This window comes from Bubalus kerabau, chromosome 4, assembly GCF_029407905.1.
Source record: "Bubalus kerabau isolate K-KA32 ecotype Philippines breed swamp buffalo chromosome 4, PCC_UOA_SB_1v2, whole genome shotgun sequence".
In the NCBI taxonomy this organism is placed as follows: Eukaryota; Metazoa; Chordata; class Mammalia; order Artiodactyla; family Bovidae; genus Bubalus; species Bubalus kerabau.
The window spans coordinates 118,707,683-118,723,242 of NC_073627.1; the positions used below are offsets into that span (position 1 = coordinate 118,707,683).

Sequence of the window (15,560 nt, forward strand, 5' to 3'; positions counted from 1 at the left end):
AGTTATTGACTATAAAAAATATAACAGCTGCAAACATTCAAAAAATTTAAATCCTACTTCTTAATAACCCATGGGCCTAAGAATAAACCAGGGCAGAATTAAAAACAGATGTCCTTATGCTCCTGTAGAACTTGCATTAATTAATAATAGATGCAATGTAGTATAAAAACAGTAAACCCATAAAGGGAATTTGACATTTGAATAAAAATAACCTACACCAGGAAGTAATATGCAACAAGAGGCTAATAAAAAATCATAGTAAATAATTGCTATGCTCAGGGGAAAATTAGTTTAGCTTGGGGCTTCCAGAAGTATTTTTTGAAAAAGAGATCATTTTTTGTAATGATTAAAGTGGTATAACCCAGTATCAGGGGGCAAGATAATTATGAGTATATCAAGATTAAATATTGTGTGTGACAACCTAAAAATTCCATAAACAAGATTTTCATGTTCCAAATAAAACATTTGGAAACATATTTATAACAGATATGATGGAAAGGCAATGAGTGATTTGGGCAAAAAGCATGAAGAGGTTATTCACAAGGCAAGACATAGAAATAGCTAATAAATATTTGAAAAGATGCATAGCAACAAATGTAATCATAAGGGATAAAGAGGGAAATGACGATGAGATAATATTTTTCAACTCAGTTTGGCAAGGATGAAAAAGATGGAAAAACTCATATATAGGGCTTTATCTACACAGAGGTTTGTCTAGATATTTTCTCCATTCTTCCTATTATCATCCAACTTGGCTTATGGCCTATCTTTTCTTTTTGTCATGCATAACAATTTGGTATTTTGTAGTAATATTTATCAGTCTTGCCATTTTTATGAGGTTCGATTATACTACTTTCATCTTTTGTTGACATTATGACAGTATATTCTGTACTCTTTGATCCAGTAATTCCACTTCTAGAAATTTATCCCAAGATATTTAAAATGTATATACAAGCTATTATTTTTATATTTCATTAATACTAGCAAAAAATAGGTAAATTTCTAGGAATAAAATTATGATGCATGTGTGTGTATATGTATACACACATATATATAGGTATATGTATATAGGTTTATGCCATTTTATATAAATTTAAAAGATTGTAAAGAATAATTGTAACCATTTAAATGATATATAGATTAATATTTATGTAGGAAGAGATAGATGACATTCAGTTCAGTTCAGTTGCTCAGTCGTGTCCAACTCTTTGCGACCCCATGGACTGCAACACACCAGGCCTCCCTGAGTTCACTCAACTCATCACCAACTCCCAGAGTTCACTCAAACTCATGTGCATCTAGTTGGTGATGCCATGCAGCCATCTCATCCTCTGTCGTCCCCTTCTCCTCCTGCCCCCAATCCCTCCCAGCATCAGAGTCTTTTCCAATGAGTCAACTCTTCGCATGACGTGGCCAAAGTATTGGAGTTTCAGCCTCAGCATCAGTCCTTCCAATGAACACCCAGGACTAGTCTCCTTTAGGATGGACTGGTTGGATCTCCTTACAGTCCAAGGGACTCTCAAGAGTCTTCTCCAACACCACAGTTCAAAAGCATCAATTCTTCGGTGCTCAGCTTCCTTCACAGTCCAACTCTCACATCCATACATGACCACTGGAAAAACCATAGCCTTGACTAGATGGACTTTTGTTGGCAAAGTAATATGTCTGCTTTTTAATAGGCTATCTAGGTTGGTCATAACTTTCCTTCCAAGGAGTAAGCATCTTTTAATTTCATGGCTGCAATCACCATCTGCAGTGATTTTGGATCCCCCAAAAATAAAGTCTGACACTGTTTCCACTGTTTCCCCATCTATTTACTAAGTGGTAAAAGCAGTATATCTCTTGTATAAACTGATGTGTACCTATCAGTTGTAAGCAGCAACTTGTTTATAGTTGCACAGACAGTAGTTATATCCCATGATGACAGTGTAGAATATACTGTAAAACAAATAGTACTAAAACAGAATTTGGGGTCCTGAGTTTTAGTCACTGTTGAGCTATTTTTGACAGATCTCTTTATATCTCAGGGCCTCCTTAACTCATTTCTCAAAATGTAGGAAAGAAGGTGAGCTTTGGATTTCATCATCTTAGAACTACACCACATGTAGTTGGTTGTCACCCCCTTCCTGCACCCAGGGCAGGCATTAGTCATCAGTCTTCACCTTCTTTCTCTAGGCTCAACCATGCCTTAGAATTATTCTCAGCACACACTGTATTAGGCCACCATTTTTAAAGAGCGTGTCGTTTGCACTTGACACTTCTTTGCAATCTTTGTATAAGATCTTAGAAGTCCTTTCAGCTAAATTATTTTCTGATCAAAGAACTGTTATCGTGGTAAGAAAGAACAGAATATCTTTCAGAAAAATTTTGTGCTTTACTGTCAGTCACATCTTGTAAAACCAGGAAAAAGGTGAAAACAAACAGGTGAAATAGGTTTTGTTAACATATTGTATTGAGTATGATATTTTGACATGTAATTGATATGAAATAAGTGCTAATGCATTATTTTATGGTGTCTTTTCACTCAAGGTCTTTGAAATTCTGTGTGTATTTACAGAAGTCCCATTTTAGATGATAAATTTTCATTGAAGATCCTTGATGTGTATCTAAATTTCCAGTCTACAAAGTACTTCTTATATTCACATTCTTGAGGTTTCTAATAATTGAGTACTAGTTTTTAAATTTAACTAAAATTAATATGCAGTCACATTCGCCATATTTCAGGTATCCATTAGCCTATGCGGTTAGTGGTTACCATGTTGGATGTTGAAAGTTCAGAAAATACAAAGAAACATACAATTTGATTTTAGCCTTCAAGGAGATTTTCTAGTTGAGAAAGCAAGACATCAAAAAATAAGCATTTAAAAATATAACCCAAAATAGAATATAATTAAGTGCTAAAATTTGCTATGGACAGACTAAGTGCTACATGGGTAGGAAGTTCCAGAAGTACCCACAGCTTGCTACATTCTTCACCGCTTTGAGGTCTGAGTGGTGGCAAGGACTTGCTGAGGTTGGGAGAATGAGGTGTGTGTGTGTTCTCCCTACAGGCACGGGACCCGCTGTGCTGGAGAAGTGGCCGCCGCAGCAAACAACTCTCACTGTACAGTCGGCATTGCTTTCAACGCCAAGATCGGAGGTATGCGACCCAGACTCCTGTGGATGTAGAAATGAGCCAAGAGTTCTGCTAACTCGTTTTCAGAACCCTTTTTGAACTAAAGACAAGCATATGTTTGCATAACAGTGTTCAACTACTGCCAACAGCAAAATGACTGTGTTAACCTGTGTTATTAAAACAAAGACTTTGAAGCAGCCCCCTGAAGTGTTGCAAACACAGAAATCTTTCTTTAGATAAAAATGAAAGAAGCTTGTCCAATAGCAAAAATGGGGTCATTAGCATCTATATGGAACTGTAAAATTGATACCTAGGTCAGAAAGAACTAAAAAGATAAACACCAGGCCAGAATATCTCTACAGAAAAAAGCATTTTGAAATTCTGTCAAACAGAAAATATTTTTTTTTCTTTCCCTTAGGCTTTACAAAAAGCTTCTTTTCATTTCAGTTTAAATAGTAGGATCTCCTTTTGAAAGAGTATAGTAATACTATTACCATTAGTAATTGCAGATTATAGATAGTATATATACACACACAAATTCAAATAGACCTATACTTACCACAGGGACCTAACCCAAGCAGTATACATTCAGATATTAATAGAAGCAAGCTCTCAGTTTCCCATGTACAATCATCTTTGTTAGTATAGCCTGGTGCCACAGCCACACACAAATTGGAGGAAAACATTGTAAGAGATGTGTAGATCCTGTTGGCTTTGGAAGTGTTCCCCTGGGTATCACCTGAAGAGTTTCTTAAGATGAAGTTCCTGGAATTAGGCTGACATCCTCATTTCCAACATAATATTTGTCTCCACTGGTGAACATGAAAGTGTTAGTTGCTCAGTCATGTCCAACCCTATGGACTGTAGCCCACCAGGCTTCTCTGTTCATGGAATTCTCGAGGCAAATATACCAGAGTTGGTTGCTGTTCCCTTCTTCAGGGGATCTTCCCAACCCAGGGATCTAACCTGCACTACAGGCAGATTCTTTACCACTTGAGCCACCAGATCTAAAAAATAAAAATGATAGACCTTTCTAAAGTAAATGTAGACATCTTATAACATGGAATAATTGAGGTATATGATAATGATGCTAAGAAAAGGTTTTCTGAGACTGTCTTGTATGTCAGTTGTCAGTAAATCCAACCTCTTTCTTCTCTTTATTTCACCTGGGTTTCTTAGAGTATGGCAGCTTATTAACCAGTAATTAGCTGTACTCTGAGAGCATCTGCTGTGTGTCAAGTGAAACGTTCCTAGAGGAGTTATGGAAAGGAGACAGACGTCCTCTGAAGAATCGTGAGGGTGCTAGAGGCCCCTGCTCTCTCTTCAAGATAATCAGATAACTACAATGGCTGTCCAGTCAACCCTCCTTGCAGTCCAGCACACACGCACTCATACATGCAGAAACATTCTCAGTATTAGTTAGTCGCTCAGTCGTGTCCAAGTTTTTGCAACCCCATGGACCGTAGCCTGCCTGGCTCCTCTGTCCATGGGATTCTCTTGGCAAAAATACTGGAGTGGGTTGCCATTTCCTCCTCCAGGGAGATACTCTCAGGTCCCTGTCATTACTCTTCAGAGCTAACCCAGCACTTCTGACCTTGAGGGAATGAAGGCATGAACTTCTGAACCTCACAGATAAGCTGCTCACCTAGCTGATAAGACCTCTAAAAAAATGAATGTATTGCAATGCCTGACAAATGTTCAGTCATCCTGAAAACAAGAAGCTTCTAAATTATAAATGTAACTCCTCCAGATCCAAGGCATGAAGTCTCGCACTTAAATGAAAAATAAGTAACCATTCATCTTTAAATTTGCAAAAATAAAATTCTTATCAATTTCTGGTCAGAAAATAAATATTACCCTGTAGATACAATTTTATCAAGCATGTTTTCATGGACTTCACATGAATTTCATGATGTAGAAACCAAATTCAGATGTGTAGACACTCCCATGTTTAGACATACTGGTTAGATTATTTCAGACCTCCCTGTAGTGGTGAAATAGTTCAGTTTTATGTGTTTAAATAGAACGTAAGAATATGAAGTAGTTCATCTTACTTGGTGAAAGCCATGCAGATGAGTTTTGAATATTCATGTCAAATCAAAACAAACTGATAGTTGCTGAGGACCCAGTATGTGCAGAGCATCCTGCTGGGTAATTTTCTCCCACAGAATAAACTGCTGAAGAGTTTTCAAAGTATCTTTTCCATTCTGGTAGTTTTTAAAGGGGTATGTTCAAAACCGTTTTTCACATCACCTATTTTTCATGCACATGTGCTCAGTTGGGTCCAACTCTTTGTGATTGGATGGTCTGTGACCCACCAGACTCCTCTGTCCATGGGATTTTCCAGGCAACAATACTGGAATGGGTTGCCATTTCCTCTCCCAAGGGATCTTCCTGACCCAGGGATCGAACCCCTGTCTCCTGTATCTCCTGTATTGGCAGGTGAATTCGTTACCACAGAGCCCCTGGGAAACCCACCTGTTTATATATAATACCTCTCCTTTAAAAATATGCAAGTCTAGAGGAAAAGATAGTCATGAGATATAGTAGCCAAAATCTTTAGGGATGCTTTGGAGAGATTTAAGGTTGAGCGGATGTTTATTTCTTCCCTTTTTTGGAAACAATATTAAAAGATAGTGTCATGTCTGTCATGTAATTTTAAATGGTTTAGCTTAATATTTATATTTTTAGATGAAGAAAATGTGGCAAAATGTTAACAGTTGTTGAGCCCTGGTTATATCTGGGTTCATTGTCATTCTTTGTGTTTTTCTATGTTTGTAATTTTAAGTTAAACATTTTTAAAAGCACAAAAAATATATATGTCCTTCAAGAATATTTTTTATATTCTACCAGGGTTCCTCAAGCCACATTGCCTCTAAAGCTGCCTGATTTAGAGTTTTATTATTTAATCCTCATTTATTGGTAACCAATAAAACTTGAAATCCTACTAGATAACAACATTTTCCTAAGGAGTAAATTTGGGCTATAAAGATACAATTTTAAAATACTATGATGTCTCAGTGATGGTATATAGCTTCAGCTGAAGGAAAGATATGTTTACTTAACAATTAGATGTTTCATTGCTATTGTGAGTCTATAAAAGTAAAAGAAGAAAGAAAGCTTTGACATAAAATTTATGTTTAAGATTTTAGTCTATTTTAGCAAATTAAGGTTAATAATAAATTCCTATCTGTCTGGTGGGAATACTTACATGAAGATTAATGACTAAACATTGCCAAAACCCTTTGAGAATTATTTGATGTGTTACATGCACAGAGGGCATTCTCATTTATTATTTTACTTAATAAATAACTTGGCAAAGAAGTAATATATTAAGTTCACATCAGTATTTCAGATTAGGAGATAATATTAAATATGGAGGAAATTGGAGCACTCTAAGTTGGCAGCTCTCCAAATTTTCGAAGACTGCTTAGGTTAGAATGTTTTATACCAATTATGAGTACTAGGAACCTAATGAAGAAAAGTTTAGGGAAGATGGATTGCTTGAGGCTCTCTTTGTCAAGTACTCATTTAAGACAGGGATAAAGAGAAGGGAGAGAATATGGAAACCTAGAAAAAGAGAACAATTGGTAAAGAAGTTTTGATCTTTTACATACAATATAGTTTCCATTTTAAAATGCTGCAATTGAAATATATCTTGGTCTGTTTGGATAAAGCTTCTGATAGAGTTGTTTCTCCTTTCTGTCTTGAAGGAGTTCGAATGCTGGATGGAGATGTCACAGATATGGTTGAAGCAAAATCCGTTAGCTTCAATCCCCAGCATGTGCACATTTATAGTGCAAGCTGGGGTCCAGATGATGATGGCAAGACTGTGGATGGACCAGCGCCACTCACCCGGCAAGCCTTCGAGAATGGTGTTAGAATGGTAGGTTTTTTTGATTTTAATTTTATTGGAGTATTGTTTATTTACAATGCTATGTTAGTTCCAGGTGTACAGCAAAGTGATTCAGTTACACATGTACATGTATTCATTCCTTTTTAGATTCTTTTCTCATGTAAGTTATCCCAGAATACTGAGTAGAGTTCCCTGGTAACCATAGGTTGTTTTCAGTATCTATAAGTCTGTTTCTGTTTTGTCAATAAGCTCATTTGTTTCATTTTTTAAAAAATTAGATTCCACATATGAGTGAGATTATATGATATTTGTCTTTCTCTGACTTGTTTCATTTAGTATGATAATCTCCAGGTCTATCCCTGTTGTTGCAAATGGCATTATTTCATTTTTTCTGATGGTTCAGTAATATTCTATTACATATATATGCCACATTTTCTTTATCCTTTCCTTTCTTGGTGGACATTTAACTTGTTTCTGTGTCTTGGCTCTAGTAAACAGTTCTGCAATGAATACTGGGATGCACATATCCTTTCAGATTATATTTTTCCTCCAGATAGATTTTCCCAGGAGTGAGATTGCTGGATCATATGATAGTTCAGTATTTAGTTGTTTTGGGAACCTCCATGATCTTATCCACAGTGGTTGTGTCAATTTATATTCCCACCCACAGTGTGGGGGGTTCTCTCTTTTCCACACCCTCTCCATAATTTATTGTTTGTAGACTTTTTAAAAAATTAATTTATTTTTATTGAAGGATAATTGCTTCACAGAATTTTTTTGTTTTCTCTCAAACCTCAACATGAATCAGCCACAGGTATACATATATCCCCTCCCTTTTGAAACTCCCTCCCATCTCCCTCCCCATCCCACCCCTCTAGGTTGATACAGAGCCCCTATTTGGTTTCCTGGGCCATACAGCAAATTCCCGTTGGCTATCTATTTTACATATGGTAATGTAAGTTTCCACTCTTGCCATACATCTCACCCTCTCCTCCCCTCTCCCCATGTCCATAAGTCTATTCTCTATGTCTGTTTCTCCATTGCTGCCCTGGAAATAAATTCTTCAGTACCATTTTTCTAGATTTTATGATATTTATCTTTCTCTTTCTGACTTCACTCTGTGTAATAGGTCCTAGGTTCATCCACCTCATTAGAACTGACTCAAAGGCATTCCTTTTTATGGCTGAGAAATATCCCATTGTGTGTATATACCACAACTTCTTTATCCATTTATCTGTCAGTGGACATCTAGGTTGCTTCCATGTTCTAGCTATTGTAAATAGTCCTGCAATGAACAATGGGATGCATGTATCTTTTTCAATTTTGGTTTCCTCAGGGTATATGCCTAGGAGTGGGATTGCTGGGTCATATGGTGGTTTTATTCCTAGTTTTATTCATATGGTGAATTTCATATGGTCATATGGTGGTTTTATTCCTAGAAAAGGAAAGAAAATAGATACGCAAAGTTAAATAGAGATAGATAAAGAAGATTTATATACTTAAAGATTAACTGCAAGGAGAAAAGAACAGTAGGAAAGGCAAACAAGGAATAAATGTAGAAAAAATATAACGGTAAAAAAAGTTAAAAGTTAAAATTATAAAGAAGAGAAAAGAAAAAAAGGAAAAAGAAAGAAAAGAAAAAAAAAAAAGGGAAAACTCCATAGAACTGCAAAAGCCCAACATAGAGGCAGAGGTTTATCACAAAAATAAAAAGTGTGACTGAATATACATATATACATATACACCCATAACCAAATCAAAACAGTCCAACAAAAATAAAGTACAATAGATTGACCCAGTGAACAAAGGAAACCAAAAATTATATCTACCAGTTAAGAACAAAACTAAAAAAGCACAAAAGCACAAACTGGAAAATACAACTAAAGCAAGGTGCCAATTGGGGAATAAAGCAATGAAAATAAAACTAACAAATATGTTCAGAGGAAAGAAAGGAAGAATAGATATGCAAAGTTAAATAGAGGTAGATAAGGAATATTTATATGCATTAAAAATTAGCTGCAAAAGGAAAAGGACAGTAGGAAAAACAAATGAAGGAATAAGTGTAGGAAAAATAATAGATTTAAAAATATTAAAATTAAAAAAAGAGTAAAGAAAAAAGGACAACTCCACAGAACTTCAAAAACCCAATGTAGAGGCAGAGGTTTATGACAATAATTAAAAATGTGACTGATAAAAAAAAAAGCTCAAAATCTTAATTCGATTTTATAATGCCATTAAAATTGACAACTACAACACAGGGGGAAAAGAAAAGGAAAGAAAAAAAAATATCCAAAAGAATCTACAGAACAAGTGAAGACATAGGAATAATACATGTTTTTCTTGAGTCCTGCTGTCAGAGTCTTTCCCTCGCTGGGAGTCACAGTCCATCTCACCTCCCTAGGATGCCCTCCAACACTGTGCTGATCTCTGGACCTACTCTGGGGGCAGCTCAGACTCTAATCTGATCCTACTCCTGTGTGTTCTTGCCTCCAAATGTCTACAGCTGTCAGAACTAGGGTGTTTTCTTTTGTGGGAGCTCTCAATGTCCTTTTATATATTCCATAGACACAGAGCCTGCCCAGTTGATCATATGGATTTAATCTGCAGCTTGTATAGCTGGTAGGAAGGTTAGGGGTCTTCTTCCTTAGCCACACTGCTCCTAGATTTCAGTTGTGGTTTTATTTCTACCTTTGCATGTGGGTTGTCCACTGGAGTTTGCTCCTGAGGCTGCCTTGGAGGACTTGGGTTTGCCCCTATGAAGGCCAGGTGTGGAGGTGGTGCAGCTGCTTGGGTCGCAGGGCTTCTGGCAGCACCAGGTACTCAGGGAAATTGGCGGCTAGGGAAGCAGGAAATATAGTACTCTAGAAGGGTATGCATATTAAAAAGCAGAGACATTACTTTGCCGACAAAGGTCCGTCTAGCCAAGGCTGTGGTTTTTCCAGTGGTCATGTATGGATGTGAGAGTTGGACTGTGAAGAAAGCTGAGTGCCGAAGAATTGATGCTTTTAAACTGTGGTGTTGAAGACTCTTGAGAGTCCCTTGGACTGAAAGGAGATCCAACCAGTCCATCCTAAAGGAAATCAGTCCTGGGTATTCATTGGAAGGACTGATGTTGAAGCTGAAACTCCAATACTTTGGCCATCTGATGAGAAGAACTGACTCATTTGAAAAGACCCTGATGCTGGGAGGGATTGGGGGCAGGAGGAGAAAGGGACGACAGAGGATGAGATGGTTGGATGGCATCACCGACTCGATGGACATGGGTTTGGGTGGACTCTGGGAATTGGTGATGGACAGGGAGCCCTGGCGTGCTGTGGTTCATGGGGTTGCAAAGAGTTGGACATGACTGAGTGACTGAACTGAGAGGGGTATGGCAACCAGAATTGGCCAATACGCTCCAGTATTCTTGCCTGGAAACCCCCCTGACAGAGAAGACTGGCAGACCACAGTCTATGGAGATGCAAAATGTTGGACACAACTGAAGCTACCCTGCACGTATAGATGCAAGATTTTTTTGCCTGTGGCAGCTCTGTCCCAGTGAGAGTTGTGCATGAAGGTGGCGCAGCTGCTTGGCTTGCAGGAACCCTGGCAATGCAAAGTGTGCAGGGACACCGACTGCCTCCGTCCCAGGAATTATGGCCCTATCTGAGTCTTTTTTCGAGCCTCTTGTAGCAGGGGATCAGAAGGCCTCTTTGTCCAGTCTTCTCCGTAGCTCTGCCCATTCAGGCACTTAGAGCTCTCCCTTTCCTGGGGTCTCTCTCTGTTGTTCAGAGCCTCAGTCACATAGAGGGGCTCCCGTGGCTGGGGTCCTACTCTGTAGATCGGTGCGTCAGGCATTTGAAGGTGTACCCTGGGTGAGGTCCTACTCTAGTTCAGTGCATCATGCATTTGATGGGCCAGCCTCTCAATTGTTCAGCTGGGGATGCTGGTGAGTCAGGAGAGAGGCTGTGGTGATGACTCCACCCCCTATATGTGACTCAGCAGTATCGCCTTGCTTCCATGGCTGCCTGGCTTTCCTCCACAGGCATTTTGCACCACAGTCTCCTCCCTCACATCTCCTCAATCTGTCTCTCCACAGTTAACAGCGGTCCTTGCCCTGGGATTGCACCACAATCCCTAAATTCCAGCTCCTAGCCGCTGTGCCTTCCAGAGGACCCACATCCCTGTCCAGGATATGTATGGCTGCGGCAACGCCTGTCTGATTCTCATTCCATTTAGGCTGCCACAGATCAGCTGTTTCACTCTCAGCCTTAAATGTTTCTCCTCTGACTCAGACTGCGGCCCCAGTGTAGGGATCAGACCCCTGCTTCAGTTCCCCCACCCGCCAAGGGCAGGTCCAGTCCTACTAACACTCCTGTTTTTTCCCCTAGTTCCTTTGTCCTACTGAGTTTTTCATGGGTCTATATATTCTTTTCCACTGGTCAAGTACTCCTGTCTGTTCTTAACTGGTGTTCTGCATGCACTTCTGTGTCTGAAAGCATATTCCTGATGTATCTGTGGAGAGAGATGTGCTCCGTATCCACCTACTCCTCTGCCATCTTGTTTTCCTGTTTGTAGACTTTTTAATGATGGCATTGTGACTGGTATGAGGTGATACCTCGTTCTCTGACAGTTAGTGATGTTGAGCATCTTTTGGTATGCTTTTTGGCCATCTGTATGTCTTCTTTGGAGAAGTGTCTTTTTTAGATCTTCTGCTCATTTTTTGATTGGGTTGTTTGGTGTTTTTTGTTTGTTTGTTTGTTTGTTTTTACATAGAGCTTCATGAGCTCTTTGTGTATTTTAAAAGACCCCAGTTCAAACTGTGTTGCTTGGTGATCATGAAGCCACCTCTGAAATGGGTTTCCAGTTCTCCCAACTAGAGGAATGGATGGAGTTCTACGCTGAGTCAGTAGACAGGACTGTGTGTCATATCTGTCCTGCAAATAAGCTAAAGGTTAAAGAGTTGCCTCTGATAAGAACAGAGGTATATTTGGATGCTTAGATTTGTTCAAGGGAAATATTTATTAATATGAATATTAGCATCATCATTGTTGTTATTCAGTTGCTTAAGTTGTGTGCAACTCGGTGACCCTATGGATTGCAGCACACCAGGCTCCCTTGTCCTTCTTTATCTCCTGCAATTTGCTTGGGTTAATGTCCATTGAATCAGTGATGCCATCCAACTATCTCATCCTCTGTTGCCCCCTTCTACTTTTCCCCTCGATCTTTCCCAGCATCAGAGACTTGAGTCAGCTCTTCATATCGGGTGGCCAAAGTATTGGAGCTTCGGCTTCAGGATCAGTCCTTCCAATGAATATTCAGGGTTGATTTCCTTTAGGATTGACTGGTTTGATCTCTTTGCTGTCCAAGAGACTCTCAAGAGTCTTCTCCAGCACCGCAGTTCAAAAGCCTCAGTCTTCAGCACTCAGCCTTCTTTATGGTCCAGCCCTCCTATCCGTACATGATACTGCATACACCATAGTTTTGACTATACAGACCGTTGTTGGTAAAATGATGTTTCTGCTCTTTCATACACTGTCTAGATTTGTCATAGCTTTTCTTTCAAGGAGCAAGGGTCTTGTAATACTGTGGCTGCAGTCACCATATGCAGTGATTCTGGAGCCCAAGAAAATAAAATCTGTCAGTGTTTCCACTGTTGCCCCATCTGTTTGCAATGAAGTGATGGGACAAGATGCTATAATCTTCATTTTTGAATGTTGAATTTTAAGGCCGTTTTTTGACTCTCCACTTTGACTTTCATCAAGAGACTCGAATTTCTCTTCACTTTCTGCCATTAGAGTGGCATCATCTGAATATTTGAGGTTGATGATATTTCTCCTGGCAATCTTGATTCCAGCTTGTGAGTCATCCAGCTTGGCATTCTGCATGGTGTACTCTGCATAAAAGTTAAATAAACACTGTGACAATATACAGTCTTGATGTACTCCTTTGCCAATTTTGAAACAGTCCATTGTTCCATGTATGGTTCTAACTTGTTGAGTTTTGATCTGCATACACGTTTCTCAGGAGGCAGGTAATTTGGTTGGTATTCCCATCTCTATAAGAATTTTTCACAGATTATTGAGATCACACAGTCAAAGGCTTTAGCGTAGTCAATGAAGCAGAAGTAGATGTGTTTTTGGAATTCTCTTTCTTTCTCTATGATCCAGTAGATGTCAGCATCTTGATCTCTGGTTCCTCTGCCTTTTCTAAATCCATCTTGTACATCTGGTAGTTCTTGGTTCACATACTGCTGAAGCCTAGCTTGAAGGATTTTTAGCATAATATTGCTAGCATGTGAAATGAGTGCAATTGTGTGGTAGTTTGAACATTCTTTGGCATTGCCTTCCTTTGGGATTAGAATGAAAACTTTTTTCCAGTCCTGTGGCCACTGCTGAGTTTTCCATATTTGTTGGCATATTGAGTGCAGCACTTTCAAAGCATCATCTTTTAGGATTTGAAATAGCTCAGCTGGAATTCCGTCACCTCTGCTAGCCTTGTTAGTAGCAATGCTTCCTACGGCCCAGTTGACTTCACACTCTAGGATGACTGGCTCTCGGTGAGTGACCACACCATTGTGGTTATCTGGATCATTTTTTGTATAGTTCTTCTGTGTATTCTTGCCATCTCTTCTTAATATCTTCTGCTTCTGTTAGGTCCTTGCCATTTCTCTTCTTTATTGTACCCACCTTAGTCTTAAATGTTCCCTGGTATCTCCAATTTTTTTGAAGAGATCTTTAGTCTTTCCCATTCTATTGTTTTCCTCTCTTTGTTTACATTGTTCACTTAGAGAGCTTTTCTATCTCATCTACTTTTCTTTGGAACTCTGCATTCAGTTGGGTATATCTTTCCCTGTCTCTTTTGCCTTTCGTTTCTCTTCTTTTCTCAGCTATTTGTAAAGCCTCCTCAGACAACCACTTTGCCTCTTGCATTTCTTTTTTCTTGGGGATGATTTTGGTCACCACCTCCTGTACAATGTTATGAACCTCTGTCCATAGTTCTTCAGGCACTCTGTCTATCAGATCTAATCACTTGGAATCAATTCATCACCTCCATGGTATAATCATATTGAATTTGACTTAGGTCGTACCTGAATGGCCTAGTTGTTTTCCCTACTTTCTCAATTTAAGCCTGAATTTTGCACTAAGGAGCTCGTCATTTGAGCCACAATCAGCATCAGGTCTTGTTTTTGCTGACTGTGTAGTAGTACTCAACAATATGTTAATTTTTAATTTGGATATATTCTTGAAACCATGAGATTGAGAATTAGAGATGTTGAAACCCTCCAGGTGGTGTTGATGGATTGTCCCACAACACCCTTCTGTGCATTTCCTTTGTGTAGTCCTCTCCCTCTATCCCTGGACAGAGCTTTACCTCTTTCCTCAGTTCAGTTCAGTTACTCAGTCGTGTCCGACTCTTTGCGACCCCATGAATTGCAGCACACCAGGCCTCCCTGTCCATCACCAACTCCCGGAGTTCACTTAGACTCATGTCTATCGAGTCAGTTATGCCATCCAACCATCTCATCCTCTGTCGTGCCCTTCTCCTCCTGCCCCCAATCCCTCCCAGCATCAGAGTCTTTTCCAATGAGTCAGCTCTTCGTATGAGGTGGCCAAAGTACTGGAGTTTCAGCTTTAGCGTCATTTCTTCCAAAGAAATCCCAGGGCTGATCTCCTTCAGAATGGACTGGTTGGATCTCTTTGCAGTCCAAGGGACTCTCAAGAGTCTTCTCCAACACCACAGTTCAAAAGCATCAATTCCTCGGCGCTCAGCCTTCTTCACAGTCCAACTCTCACATCCATACGTGACCACAGGAAAAACCATAGCCTTGACTAGACGGACCTTTGTTGGCAAAGTAATGTCTCTGCTTTTGAAGACAATGCTATCTAGGTTGGTCATAACTTTCCTTCCAAGGAGTAAGCGTCTTCCCACATTCCCTAACTGGGCAGCTTAACTCATCATCATTTTCTTGATTTCACTAAAGAATTCACTGACCACACCTCCCCTAATTCTAATGTAACTAGAACCATAAAATTTAATACAATATCTGTTTCAAATTATAGATCTTAAGAAATACTGTCTTATTTAAATTAAATAAAGATTAAGGGCTAGATACTTGTAATATTCCATTAAAAGCGACTCCTTTCTCTTTCTCACTTGTGAATGGACCATTGGGTAACTTAAAGCATACATTTTTTTTACTTTCTTTTTTAAAAAATTATTGAAGTATAGTTGATAAATAATATTATGTAAGTTGCAAGTATATAGTATAGTGATTCACAGTTTTTAAAGACTATACTCATTAATGGCTATTGCAAAACATTGGCTGTCTTCCCCATGTTGTGCAATATATCCTTGTAGCTTATTTTATACTTAATAGTTTGTACCTCTTAATTCCTTTCCCCTATATTGCCCCTCTCCTCTTCCCTCTCCTGACTGGTAACCACTAGTTCTCTATATGTGTGAGTTTAAAGCACACATTTTAATCATATTCATGTTAGGCCATTGTTGACCTGGCCCTGACCTCTTTTTGCCTCCTCATCTCTGTTTACTTTTTTTGGAATTTCATCATTCACCACTCTTTTATTACTATTATTGAAATATATTTGA

The 15,560-nt window shown here is 38.9% G+C and overlaps 1 protein-coding gene across 5 annotated transcripts in view; it reads left to right on the forward strand.

The window, feature by feature from the left end:
* PCSK5 (proprotein convertase subtilisin/kexin type 5) overlaps window positions 1–15,560 on the forward strand; it is a 521,444-nt gene that overhangs the window by 180,901 nt on the left and 324,983 nt on the right. For all 5 annotated transcript variants that reach the window (XM_055578327.1, XM_055578328.1, XM_055578329.1 and 2 more), the window contains exons 6-7: window positions 3,051–3,139; window positions 6,829–7,001. In XM_055578327.1, coding sequence (XP_055434302.1) covers window positions 3,051–3,139; window positions 6,829–7,001 — 262 coding nt within the window. The remainder of the gene's footprint in view (window positions 1–3,050; window positions 3,140–6,828; window positions 7,002–15,560) is intronic.